Source organism: Ricinus communis, chromosome 4 (genome assembly GCF_019578655.1).
Source record: "Ricinus communis isolate WT05 ecotype wild-type chromosome 4, ASM1957865v1, whole genome shotgun sequence".
NCBI classification, from domain to species: domain Eukaryota; kingdom Viridiplantae; phylum Streptophyta; class Magnoliopsida; order Malpighiales; family Euphorbiaceae; genus Ricinus; species Ricinus communis.
Window position 1 is genome coordinate 27,071,010 of NC_063259.1, and position 14,653 is coordinate 27,085,662.

The following is a 14,653-nucleotide window of genomic DNA, read 5'->3' on the forward strand; positions in this document are numbered from 1 at the left end:
AATATTCATACGTGCTGTATTTCAATTGATAATGATTTCACCCTCTGCTTCAGAAAGTCAACTATTCTCACAAGTTGTCGGAAAGAAAAACCGTTTCAGAACTTTGGCATGCGGCAGCGACTAGGAAATAGTAACAAATGATGCAGAAGCAGTAGAAAATCCATCTGTGTACCAGGGGAGCAAGAAATCCTCCCCATTTTGGGGGTCAGCGTCTTAGTATAAATTTTCTTAACAACTCCATTACCCTGAATCTAAGCATTTGTGTCCCAAATCCATGACCATGACTAGAACATCACATGCAGAAGCAATATACTTGAGATTCATGTAAACACCAAGAAACTCCTAGGCCAAATTCTAGGTTCCAGCTAGAGGGAGATACTAAACCCTCTGATAACTCAAGTAAGTACACAATGGCGTCCATTTCTTTACTATGCTTGACAAATTAGCCAATTACCAAGTTTGTGCAGAGAAGAGAAATAACATAGTGAAAAAATTTTAAAAAAATTCCACCAAGTATATATATCAAATGTTGATTCATTTAGGAATAAACACAAATAGGAAGACAGCATCAATGCGGTTCCCAAACAAAGGCAATATGAGAAACCAAAATTCCGCCAGACTAACACCTAAATGGTTTCCACAAATGAACATAAGATCTCAACGACTTAGGAAGCAGCTGTTTCCAAGAATCAAGATGAGGCAATTTACCAGTAAGAGCAACTGTACTATCATCTTGTCTATTTCCAAGACTCAAAACAAAAAGATCATCGAAAACATTGTACATTGCTTTTAAAGTATCTTCCATAACAATATCCCCATCTCTTCTCTTATCTTCCGCCTCCACGCAACGACCACCAACATTTACCATTAGTCTCCCATCTTTGTTCAAACACTTGCTTAATTCCACCCAAGTATTTGGATCTTGAAGCTCTGGTATCACACTTCCCTTACTAAAAAGATCGACAACAATCCCTGAGAACTTTTCTTTAAGGTTGGATTTTAACGCTAATGCGTTGTAAATGTAAATAAATAGCCTATCTGAGTGATCATTTTCGAGCTTATCGAGGCCAAAATACTTTCTACCAACTGAAATAACCGATGGGTCAAGCTCCCATCCATGAATCGTTACTTCTGGATACAACTCTAATATGATACGGGCAGCAGAACCAGCTCCGAAGCCGAGAATGGCAATGGGACCGGATGGTAAAAGAGGAGGCAAAGTGGCGAAGACGTCGTAATAAGTATTGGTGAGTAATTTGTAGCGAAAGGAAATGCTGTGGATGTTTCCAGGGGAATCTAGGAGTAATAGTCTAGAGCCTGCAAGTGGGTGATCTGCTTTTCTTGAAATTTCAAGAACTCGAATATAGTTGTGTCTTGATTTGAATTTCGCTATCATTTTTACGTCTTCTACAGCGATACCATCGTCTTGGGTTTTGGTGGTGGGAGGGGTTTGTTGAGATTTTGATGCTGATATTGGACGAATTTGGGAAGGTAATTGAGGGGTTTTAACCGAGAATTTGAGATTTATGAAGCGCTCATGGCGGGAAAATCGAATTGGGTAAGGGATAAACGGTCGGATTTGGAGAGAGTTCAGCGTGAGTGCCATTGTTTCCTCTTCCTGCCTCTACTCTCTGAGTAGCTCGGTCAGTGTGAAGGTCAGGCAGTGAACATTTGTACTTTATAGGTTAAACGTTTCAAGAACTTTGATAAACTGGGCCTCCCAGGCCCATGGTTGGTAAAATTGTGGCAAGGAGGCAATAGCATATGCTACAAACCAGGCTTCTGATAATTTCTTGTATGTAGTTCTTTCACAAGTCAATCATGTAAAAACACACAGACAAGGAATAGTGGATAGCAATTGCTTCACCGCCTTAATTGCAACAAAGAAAATCAACTTTTCCCAAATAAGCCTACAATAAACAACAAATTATAAAGGAAGGAGACATGAATTAGATTGACAAAGGTTGACCCTTGCATAAAATATTTACATATCATACAAGAGAACAAAAATTGACCTCAAGTCCCACAGAATTGTCTTCTGCGGCCCAACAAAAAAAAAAAAAAAAAAAGGTAAGTCGTAATTATAATTTAATCTAGTCTGATCCTATGATACTACAATTTCAAACAATAGGGTGACTGCAGGAGTTTAACTGTTGGTCTATGCTTTCATCACATAAATCTCCCAAAGAAAAACACACCCTTCCAACTAGTGAAATCCTGTAGTTTTGGAAGTATAAGCTCTCTTGTGGCGGAAAGATCGCCAAGTCTATGGGATATTGAGCTGCATTGAAAAAAGAAAGAAAAAGAGACAGTTCCATGAGTCAACATTGTGGATGCACGTCTTTTTTGTCTTCTTCCATTTCATCTATATGATCCCTACATAAAAATCAGAAATGTATAGATTAGATAATCATTAAGAAAACCATTACAATGTGGCAGTTCGTGTTGACCATTCTATACAAGTCACAACTCTCAGTTCCCCCCACTGTTCTCGAGAAGAAAAAGAAAACATCACTGAAAGATTACGGCCTGTTTTTTATCTTTGGTATTTTCAGATTTTGGTTTCTGTTTTCCATTCAAGGTCTTTATCTTTTAAAAACCAGCTTTTATGGGTTCTCTAGGTTTGTGAAAACCTATTTTTCTGTTTGAGAAATTAAATGACAAAAAAGAAAAGATATTTCTAAAACAAAAACCAAACACCAGAAACATAATCAACATTAACAGGCCCTAAGAGTTTAACATTGAAGAAATGGATGGCGCGGTTATATTATTTATACTTCTCACTTTGCATTTAGTTGCAGTTACTTTATATGTATGACAGAAACCATCCATGGCGAGCTTCTTCGCATGTTCTATTCAGTTGAGCAATGAACCACAAATATGAGGCATACTTTAACGAGTAGAATACATCAAATCATCATAAGAAATGCGATATTTCACAAGTTTACTTCAGACAACAGAACTAGCAAATATTACCTCATCTCATCCTTTGCTACCAGACCATCGCTGTTCAACCTTCTCGGCTGGGGCTTCTCATCTTCATCAGGAGACTCATAACCCTCGCCATCCCAAATGCGGCGTTTAGGTCTTCGATCCATTTCCTCGTCACCCTACATCAAATGAATCGTCCAACATAAATGAGAGAAATATGGTAAATAGGTCGCATCCAAGAAATAACTACAGAGAATTTCCACTGCCTACCCACCTCTTCTGGAACTTCGGTTATGGCTGGTGTTGTCTGAAAAGGCACACTGGGTGCATTAGGGAGTTTAGAAAGTTGCTCTAGTAGTATGTTCCTGAACAAGTGTTAAATAGGCAAAAAAAGGTAAAAGTCAAGAATAGTTGCAAATAGAAAAAATAATAAATAAGCCAAATATAATACTAATAATAATAATAATAATAATACATAATATATAACATATCACAAATAGAAATTATTATCTACGGCTGCATCTTTGTGCAATCTTCCACAAATGAAGGGTACCATATTCATTGAACTTAATCTATAATTCTAGAGATTGAAATTTTTCAGGAAATTTTCAAAACGCGACTGGGTGCATGGACAGATTTATGTGCTGGGAGAAAAACAAATGTTTCTCCACACGGCAGGTAGCAGGAGAATTTCACTGCCTGTTATTGTCAAGATAGAAAGCATTTTAGACCATCTAACTAGCAAGTAGTTAGTCCATCAACTGCTCAATTCACCCAAAGACAACACATAAGCTCTATAAAACTATTAGTCCAAAGTGGTAATATTAAAACTAAGCGGCAGCACTTCATCTGACAAATATATATTTGACTAGATTATCCTTGAAGTAAAAGTAGACATTGTATCGACAATGCATTCCGTTTCTACTTCAAAGATAAATAACTAATTAATTGCTACAAAATCAATTGTCAATGGTTTTAGTCTCATATTACAGAATAACAGTCCCATTTATCCCCAGAAGGAATGATGGCATTCATTAGTCGATACAGTATACATGTTAATTCATAGACGGTTTTCCCCCCCCCTTTTCCTTTACTTCTTCTTCATCTCTAATTCTCCAGCATTAATCTGAATATGTCAGTGACCTTGTAAAAATCTCATGCATACCAAATCAGAAAAGAAAAAAAAAAAAAAAGCAACTATAACAAAGAAAGAAGCCTATGTTGCTCTAGATCAGACACAAATAGTTTACATGAGGGAAACATTGCTGCAATAAGTTGTTGTACATCATACAACTAGATTTCTCTTCTCTATCTCTCCATTATCCTTCTTCTCTATTCTTTTTTACTCCATCCTCTCTATTCTTCTTTATTCCAATTCTTACTTTATTTTCTTTCAGCCATTTAGGCCCTCTTTTCTTTCATTATATTCATTTACTGACACTCTTGTCCTTCACTAGCTCAATCCAAAACATGATGACCCATGCTGCCGCCTCAGTTCTCCACCCTCTCTAGCTCTTGCAACCTTTCTTTTCTCTTCTCTCCTCTCTTAAAGCCTCTCGCAACCCACACAACATGCAAAAAGATTTGCATCGTGTTAGATTTTTAGTTGCATCATGTTAAATAATTGATTCTACCATGATCTTCGTGCCAAGTTAAATTATTAAATGTGGCATGCCTCTGAGTACTAAGTTTCATATACTTGGTTTTTGTCAAAATTTTGTTATGAACACTGTTAAGAAGAGTCCAAAATGTGACCTTTAAGTCACAAAGTGGCAGCCTTGTTGTTGCACCAATCCTTGCTCTCATCTCTAAGAGAGACTATCCACCTACAAGTGCAAGCTAAGACATTGGTTACGAGGAAAGAAGTTTATCGTCGTAAGTCATTCATCAAGTAATGTTTATCCAAAACAACCATCCCAGTTAGATAAAAATCGGTGCTTTAGTATCAATTGATGATGCCACTGCCACCTTATAATCAAGCAAAGCTTGGTGATCCTCGGTCCTTGCCAAATTCTTTTTCTCTCTCTTATAAGCAAACTCACCTAAAAAAATCCTAAAGTATCACTTGTGCGCAAAGGATAGACATATGCCATGCTTCAAGCCTTCAACTCAAGGATATAGGTTTATATCCATTTCAACCTACTAATTCTGACTCTTAACTTCTAGAGAAGTGGGATCTAGGGATCAGAAAAACAAATCAAGTTACTTGTCTATATATTATAATATTGTACGTTCATTCTAAGCCATTATGACTAACCGAAACTATAATAATTTAATATTGTGCATCTCCCTAAGACTTATTTGTTTCCAATAGCAATAAGTCATCAAGGATATGAGGGTTATAGAATTTTAATTCTCTTTTGATCAGAGTTGCCGCCCAGGGATATAGTTATATCTTCAAAGTTGAAAAGCGAATATCAAAGAAAATTACTAGCCTTAATCGTAACACTGAATATGAGCAAGTAATGCATTACCCTTCCTCACCTTATCCTCTCCATATCTTTTGGTGAGTTTAGGTTCTCCATGTTAGATGGATCTATGTGAAGTGTGTAATCTGGACCAAAGTACTCATAGTATTCATTGTAAGGCAATTTATTATCCGGTTCTACCCCAACTGCAACTGCCGTCTGCAGCATAATAACAAAGGCACTCATGAGTTATTAGCATTGTTAAAGAAAAAAAAATCTGCAAGACGGAGAGAGAGAGAGAGAGAGGAGAAAGACCGTGAAAATGACAGACCTCATAGCACCAGCAACGGGCAACATTTCGGATAGTATATCCGCCACCACCCAAAACCATCAGAGGAACATTGAAAGACCTAAGAAAACGAAGGCAATCTGCATGGCCCTTCACAGACAAGTTGAAGCACCCCAACCTATCACCAGTCAAAGAATCTGCTCCGCATTGGAGAACAACAGCATCAGGCTGATAAACCTCCATAACTTTTTGGATGATGGGCCGAAAAAGAGCACGAAAACTTACATCATCCATCCCGTCATTCAATGGGATATTCAGGGCATAATTCTTGCCTTGACCAGCACCAGTATCCTTTATGTGCCCTGTCCCTGGAAAGAAATCTCCAAATTTATGAAAAGACACCGTCATGACCCTGTCGGTAGTATAGAATGCCTCCTCAACGCCATCTCCATGGTGGACATCAATATCAACATATAGGACACGCTGCACAATTAATTGAGCAGAGTATTCAACAAAACATCAATAATCATATGTCGCGTCTTAGAGAATAAGCATTAGTTAAACAAGCAATAAGATCCCAAAAATATATTTCATTCAAATAATTATCATAGGCCATGTCTTGTACACCTTGGAAATGGAACTGGATATCTTAAACCCAGAAATCCTATTCCAAAATTAAGGAAAAAAAAAAAAAGAGTTTTAATTGTATTTTTAGAAATTATACTTACAAGTAGGGCTCAATTCTACTAAAATTCAAGCTAGTCAAACATAAGAATATCATAAGAACTTCCTTACACATATAACAACAATAAATCATATTTCAAGAATTAGATACATTGCCCCTTCTCTAAGGAGTGCCAAATACCAATTATATTTCATATAAACGTCCAGGAAGTACCAAAGTAAACATGTGCTGAGTTCCCAAAAATAAGTGAAATCTTGCATTCTCGAACATACTCCTCAATAACAAACACATAGAGTATACATTCATCAATAACAAAAAAAAAAAAAAAAAACTAAGTAATAAAATACGTGTAAAAAGCATTAAAACTAAATAATAAATAATTACCCTGTGAACCTTGAGTAACTCAAGAATCCCAAGCACAATATCATTAACATAACAAAACCCAGAAGCTTCACTTTTCTTAGCATGATGTAACCCACCAGCCCAATTCAAAGCAATATCAGCATCACCTCTATTAAGCTTAACAGCAGCACCCATTGACCCACCAGCAGACGCTTGACAAAAACCAAATAGCCCATCAAAAACTGGACAATCTTCACCAACGTTGAACCTCTTTAAATGTCTATTATGAGCCGGGTCCGCAAGTGATTCCGGAGAGACCGAAGACAAGAAATCCACGTAATCGTCGGAATGGAATTTCCGGATATCGATGGTGGAGGCGGGGAATGGGCGGTTGATTTCCATGCGACGGTGAAGAGAATAGTGAACAATTAAATTGTGAGCCATGCGGATTCGATGGGGTTTCATTGGGTGTCCTTGGCCATAATAGTAGTTGCCGATTGTGGGTTCGTAGAAATAGGTTACTCGGCGTTTCTTTGCGTCTGTTCCTGTTGATGGTAGTGATGCGCCTCCGGTTTCGTCGCCCATTTGCTAAAACCCTATTTCGTGAAATAAAAGCTCAGGTTGCTATGCGAGCTGGGGAGAGCGAGAGAGCGTCTGTTTGAGCACAAGTGAAACTCGAGCAAGGTTGTCGAATTTGTTACTTCATTAGTCTTTTTTTCAAAGGTCAAAAGAAAAGAGGGCAAGAAAAAGAAAGCCAAACAAGCCCTCGTATTTTAACAAGGAGTCAGGTTCATTATTCTTTTGGATCAGTTGAGTACTTGTACAATTCGATTTTGACTAATTTTGCCTTGTAGCTGTCACCTAGCCACATGTGACACTATTAGATTTATTATTATATTATATTTTCGTTTAATATATTTATACATAAAACCCATCTCAATCCGGTTAAGACGAGGAAATTCGAATAACTTAGATCTATATTAGTCCAACACAAATAAAAATTTCTAATTAAAAATTGAATTCCTTACAACATTCCAAAATTGAGTGAATATGATAAGAAACATAATCTAAAACAAAGAAAATGAATCATGTTCTTATACTTATATAAGGGAAGTTTGACATACAATTAAGAAATTTTACATTGATCAAAATTGATTCAAGGTATGCAAAGTGTTCGTCTACTATGCCATGTAATTTATTGATATTTATAGTATTAATTTGTTGTGTATAAATATGTAACGATTTTTGTCATCCTAGAGCTATAAACTCTATTACTCAGAATGTGTTTTCCTTATAATAGTGTGCAAAATTTGCTCAATATACATTAAAACAATATCTAATAAAAATAGGCATAAAACATAAGTTTAGAAATCCTTCAAAAATATCATAAAATCAACAAAAATATTATTTTTATTGTATACTTTTTATTTCAGAAATATTATTCTTTTGTTTTTCTTAAATTTACAGTGTGGTGGTTTTCTGTTGTTTTACAAAAAATAACTAAAATAATAATTTAAAAGAAAAAATTAAAAAAAATTATATTTTTAATATTTTAACAAAATAAAAATTCAAAAAAACATAATTGTTACTTTTTCCTATAAGTTTTGGTAAGGCCCATCCTTTATCTCCCTGTTTGGGCACAGTGGCCCCTTTTTGAACGCAAGAAAAAGCATCAGAACTGCGAAAACTTAATATAATACAGGCCATAGCCCACTGGACCTCCCATGTAGGTCCATATTGGAATCTTTCAATAAGCCCGCCAACCGAAATGTCGGTAGTAAGATTTTTTCTTCTTGTTTGGTTGAAATTAATTAAAAAGTTCATTTTATATGTAAAAAAAATAAAATAAAAATTATAAAGTTGAATAAAATATTTTAATATTATAAAATACATTAATAAATTAAGATGAAAATCATTTAAAAAATTTACATATTTTAATAAAGTTTAATTTAATTATAATTAGTCTCATACAAATTTGAATATATAAATTTTAAAATTAATTTTACCTTCATTCAAATTATATAAATTTTAAATTTAAAAATAAATTTCATAGATTGTATGATTTTTGCTCAAACACAAATATTTTATAGCTTAACTAAAATATCGAGTTCAAAATTTATTTATGCAGCTGCTTTAAAACTTTTAAAATAGTATTTTATCATCCATAATTTAAAATAGTCAGTAAATAGATCATGTAAATCACAAAATTGCAACTTGAAAGAGCTATATGTTAATACAATTGAAAAACTTGAATACAAATTTTCGCTATTGAAGATTTGTTATATTCTTGTATTATAGTGTTTTTAATTATTACTGTTAATCAAGACACTCCCCTAATATCATTAGCTAAGATACCACATAAATCGAATCCAAAAGGCCATATGAAAATAAATTCTGAAGAGTGCATTATGTTGGTGATATTATCCCAATTATACTTTTCCTAAGAAAAAAAAAAATAGGGAACTTAATATCTTCTAAAGAAAATTTGTAAGGACTTAAAGTGAGGATGTTTAATTTGGTGATGACCTTAGCCTTATTAGGGAGACCAAATATAAGAAATATGGCAGAAACAAAGATGCCATAAGAGAGTAATAACTATGTGCAAACAACTCTAACTCAAAAAAGAAAAAACAAAAAGTATACATAAACAACTTTGTTTAGTTTATAGACCACAAGCTCAAGTTCCCAACTATAATGCATGTCCATTTTTTCAAATAGTTACAATTTGGAATTCTTTCCTTTTCTATTATTTTCTCGTCTGATGCGACAATTGGAAGTCTTTTTAAAATAAAATCATCAACCAAATTACTAAATAAGAAATTAATTTGATAATTGTGGTCGGCAATCTTTTTATTTATAGTACAATATACAGCCCCAAGACCCTAAAGTTAGCTGCACCCTAATTAGACAACAAAAGTGTACATTATAGAAAAATATATACATATTAAACATCATCATTATGTCTTTCTTGCTAAATGATAATGGTGTGCATTACTAAAATGCTATTACACAATAAATAAAATCCCAGTGCAAATCACAATTAATTCAACAAAAAATCATTAATTAGATGAAATTTTGGGGCACAATCCTAAAAGATTACATTGGCTACTAAAATCAACAGGAAAAAACTTAAGTTCATTGGGATGAATAAAGAAAGAGGATATGGACCAAAAAATTGAATACAAAGATTGCAGTAATAGGAGATTATTTATTGGTGTCAAATCGACAATTTGTTATCAATTTGGGACACGAAACTTTAATCAGGGTTATCTGTTTAGCCTTTATGATTAGACATGGAAGAGAGGTTTTTTCTTCTCAAGGCACTCTTAATTGCAACTTTTGACTTAGAAAGGTGGTGGAATTGGGTGCATGGATGGACTCAAGGGGGACCAAGGAATCTTCTTAATACAAGAGTTGACACAAGATTAATAACCCAAAACTTAAGTTAACTTTGGCAATTATGTGATAAGACACTTCCCACTTCAAACAAAACCTTCCATGGGAAGAGAGGATCATAATGTCATACGAACCTATTGATGCTTTATGTCTGTCTTTCTTCATCATGGTTCAACTCTACATATGCATCCTAATTTTCTAAGGAATTAATAAAATGAATTGAGAAGCTCGGTGGCATGAAACTTGAATGTCCTCAAGGATCAAATCAGAGGAGCATGTATTTTGAGGAGAAGGAAAATAATAAATATTGATCACTTTTATACCGAGACAGAGAGTGGCAAAGGTCCAGACTCAGCCACGTAAAGGACCTAATCATTTGGGAGAAGGATGAAGGAAAAGATATGGGTGTTTTCTTTTTCTTTTTTAATAAAATAAAATAAAATGAAAATTCAAAGCTTTATTTGCACTATTATCTAGTGATGATCATCTCTTGAAAAGGAAGCTTAATTGTTGGTAGATTGCGACAGAGAGGAAAGGACGGTGCCTTTATAGGAAAATACCAGTAGTTTCCACTCCCATTACATTTGATTTTGAGGTCTTGTAGTTTGTGTTTTTAGACCCACAAAATTCAATACTCAAATAGGTGCAACCATCGCCAACCATTTGTATATTTATAATTCAACCATGTCACTTAAATACTATAATTATTTCCAGATTTTCTTTTTAATTATTGAATATTCCTAGTTATATATATTTACAAGATTATACAAGTTTTGCATCTGGTGACCTTACTTCTCTGTAAATTCTGGCAAAAAGGGATCCCGAACAGGCTATTTATGAGACAACCCACAAAGATATCACTGCCAATTCCCAAACCTATGTTCCCTATAAGAACATCTTTGGCAGCCACCGGAGAATTTGAAGTAGACAGATTGGGGTATTAGGATAAATGTTCAAAGAAGAGATGTAGTCTTAATATGAAGCATGAGAAATCGGTTGAAGAAAACAAAATTGGTAGGTAAAGTAGAGTCTTAATCTATCTTTTATTTCTTTTTGACTAAATAACATAACAACACAATGATACTCTCCATACGCAATCCTTTATAATTTATTAAGACCGACTAAATTGAATGGGACTCTCTTCATTTCCATTGGCTCTGCCTTTTCTTTTTATGGAAGAAGTTCCGAATTCACCCTCCCACTTTTGCATCTTGCGAATAAGGAAGCACACATCTTTTATTTAGTTTTTAATATGAAATATGGTCTAGACTATTTTTATGTTCAATTAAGTGTCCGAATTAATAAACTTATATTTAATATGGTCTTTCTTACAAATTTCAAGTGACAATTTAACTTATTTTTATATTTAAAATAACTTAAATATTTGTACTTCTCATTATTTATTTACAAATTTTTGCTCTTATTTTCTTAATTATTTTGTATCATCTTTCTAATTTTTTTAGCATTATAAAAGAAATAAAAAAATATGGATTAACTTTTCTATTCATATTTCAATAAAAGAATGAACTTGTTTATTGTTCTTATTATATATGAAAATATCTTTCTTTTCATAAAAATTTAGTACTATTCTCTCTTTTATCTATTTTTACTTATTATTTTAAAAAATATATATATATTTTAAATATATTTTTTTAAAGTGAATAAAAAAAATAAAAAGAAATTACGTTTAGTTTCTTTAATTCTTTTAGTTGGATGAATGAGAAGAATAATTTTGAATACTAAAATAGTGAAAATTAGAAAATCAAAATACCAAATATGTAATCCTTCCTTTTTAATAGAAAGGTAAATATTTACTTTTGTGGTGTTCATCTGTTTCTACAGTAATGGCCAATGGGCATTAGACACTAGCCTCTTTCTTTTGTTGGGTAATGGTTCTGGTGCAGATTTAAATGACCCATCTCATGATAATTATTGACCCAGAAATAAATAAAATCAAATACTAAATAGAAAAGAAGAAATACTATTTTGAATAACATCTCCTTCATTATTTCTTGTCTAATAAGATTTGTAATTAGTGTGTCTAGAGGTACTCTTCCTAGCCTAACATATATTATATACTCAAGTACTTTATAGATAGGTAATCTCCAAGAGATTAAGGTGAAATCAAATTAATGTTAGTAAAGGACAATTATCATTTGTCAAGAGAAATGATCATCAAAATGCTAATCCCTTTTCCTTATAGTAATTAACTAATATATATATATATGTACATATATAATGTTTTCTTTCTTTCAGAATCGGACAAGTTATTTTTCACGTGCGAGCCAAGATTTTGATGTCCCATCATCATCATCTTCTCATTCCAATAATATACTCAAAGATAATTAAAATTAATGTCAAATTAGTAGAGAAGGGATCCGCATGGAATTGGTGGTCTTTTCGATATTACAAATATAAATAAATAAATAAGTAAAAGACAGAAAAATAAAAGTTAGGGCAGGAATTGTAGGTGTGTCGAGCTGGCTACGTATTTTCCAAGACCTTTTTCCTTTTATTTATTTATTTTCTATTTTCTTTTTCGTTCATTTAATGTGTTTGGCGTTACTGTCGGTTATGGATATGGCCATGGAAGCTCCAATCATTTAATTTTTCCTTCACCTTAATATATACGGACACAACTTTTAATTCTTTTTCTTTCTAAATTTCGGTGCTTCTTCATAAAGTAGGAACCATCCTATGTTTGGGTATCCCTTTAAAAATATACGAGTTTCTAATCGAAATGGTTTCGATTATTTTTTAGAGAAATTTATAATTTTATTTTTAAGGATTGTTTGATAAAATTTGATTGGAAATAATTTTATATATAAAAAATAATTTCTTTTAGCAGATTAAGTATGATAAAATATCTCATAATTTCACTGCTTTTAAAAAGTTTAAATTCGTAAAAATTTATTTTAATAAACCATTATTCTTATTATGTTATTTTTATATAATAATTTTAATTTTAAATTATTAATATTTAATGGTCAAATAACAGTATTCTATATTGTTAAATTATAAATTTATATTATTTATAATAAATAATGTAATAAGGTGAACTTGGATACAGTCCAATCATATTGGACTTAACACAAATTTAAAGTTTAAATTTATTCGAACTTGGCTTATCTAAATGATAAAAAATAGAATAAAAAGTTTAAATGGGACCATATTCTTAATAAGTAATTATCAAATATATTGTTCATTAATTAATATGAATGTTATTAATTTTATACTTTATATTTTGAAATTGTAACTTATTAAAAAAAATGTAATATATATATATATTTTTGAAGATAGGTGGCCATTTTTCTTTTAGAAGATAGGCGGGGCATTTTTCATCTAATATTGCAGAAGTTTTTGATTTGAAGAATGGTGGGTTCACGAAAATCACAGTTGGAAATGGAGGCAAAAATCTGTTGTCGATGCGTTTAACAGTGCAGCTGTTGATTTTTCTGAGATGGGTTGTCTTGGTAGAAAATGATATTAGAGATGTGAAGATCTCTTTCTCTAAGAGACGAGCAAATGGTGTGTGGGTAATGCCCTTGCAAAGGCTGCCCATTTTCTTTCTAGCAAGCTCCTACGTTTATTACAGCAATTAATGACTCAAAGAAAACAATAATATATTTTAGAGAAAATACTATTGTTATTGACCAAAACAAACTTACATTTCCATTGTTGTATAATTGTTAGAAAATATATTCTTTTTTAGGTTGGATGGAATATAAATATTAATATATTTTTAGGCTGTATAATTTCTTTATGCCATTGTTGCTTCTTCTATAATGAGTGGTCATTTAAGTTCTTTCTATACGAGTAGTAAAGACATTATTTATATTCAAATAATAATACTACTTATGAAAAAAAATGTGGCATAGTATTAGAGCTGTTCTTTCACAAATTTACAATCAATCATTTTTTGAGTTTTGAAATAGTATGTAATTGATTCAATTAAGGAATCGTGAATAGTCATTGATTCGACCGGCACATAAGAATCAAAAATTTAAATTTTTATTGGATAGTTTCTGAAAAAGTGTTAGAAAGAAATCGTTAGAAATAGAAATTTTTATTATTTAATATTAATTTTTATCTCATTATTTAAATATCTATATTTCTTTTAAAAAAGAAAAAAAACTCAATTTAATTACTACCATCGTGACTACAATTTTATTATTCTAAGACTAATCTCATTTGAGTTTGATTAGAATTCGAGCTTCCGTGTTTAAGATTTAAATAGAAAACTATTATTCAAATATCATGTAATGAGATTAAATAAAAGTAAGAACTGCTTGATTCAAGTTGTCTCTTGATGTCAACTATTCAACTTATTGTTCGAATTCAATTGAATTAAAAGAAGATTAACTCAAATAATTTGCTAGTTGAATTTGGATATGACTCACAAGTAATATTTCTTATTTATTGTCCTACTTTAAGTTTCCTATTTCTTGTCTTGTAGCCCTACTTCCTGCTAGTTGTTAGTAGTAATAACACTCTTCTGTGACCACCTACATTAATTTTGTTGATTTTGGTGGTAAGTTAACCCATAGAGTTGCTTTAATATTATTTTGAGTAATTTAAAATTAGAGCAATAACTTAAAATTG

The 14,653-nt window shown here is 32.3% G+C and overlaps 2 protein-coding genes across 3 annotated transcripts; both read right to left on the bottom strand.

The window, feature by feature from the left end:
* Positions 1-493: 493 nt before the first annotated feature.
* LOC8278304 lies at positions 494-1,777 on the bottom strand. The gene has a single exon (XM_002511292.4). It carries the CDS (start codon positions 1,604-1,606, stop codon positions 620-622), a length of 987 nt encoding a protein of 328 aa, XP_002511338.2. The 5' UTR covers positions 1,607-1,777; the 3' UTR covers positions 494-619.
* A 150-nt stretch (positions 1,778-1,927) lies between these two features.
* LOC8278303 (histone deacetylase 6) lies at positions 1,928-7,442 on the bottom strand. 2 transcript variants are annotated; one of them, XM_002511291.4, is made up of 6 exons: positions 6,698-7,437; positions 5,671-6,111; positions 5,416-5,558; positions 3,206-3,296; positions 2,977-3,110; positions 1,928-2,376 (listed from the first exon to the last, which is right to left on the bottom strand). In XM_002511291.4, the coding sequence occupies exons 1-6, from the start codon at positions 7,238-7,240 to the stop codon at positions 2,322-2,324; spliced, it is 1,407 nt and encodes a 468-aa protein (XP_002511337.1). In that variant the 5' UTR covers positions 7,241-7,437; the 3' UTR covers positions 1,928-2,321. The 2 variants fall into 2 exon arrangements, 1 of the variants encoding a protein (XP_002511337.1); XR_007215437.1 differs by lacking the exon at positions 1,928-2,376 and having other exon boundaries at positions 3,093-3,110; positions 5,406-5,558; positions 6,698-7,442.
* Positions 7,443-14,653: the final 7,211 nt, after the last annotated feature.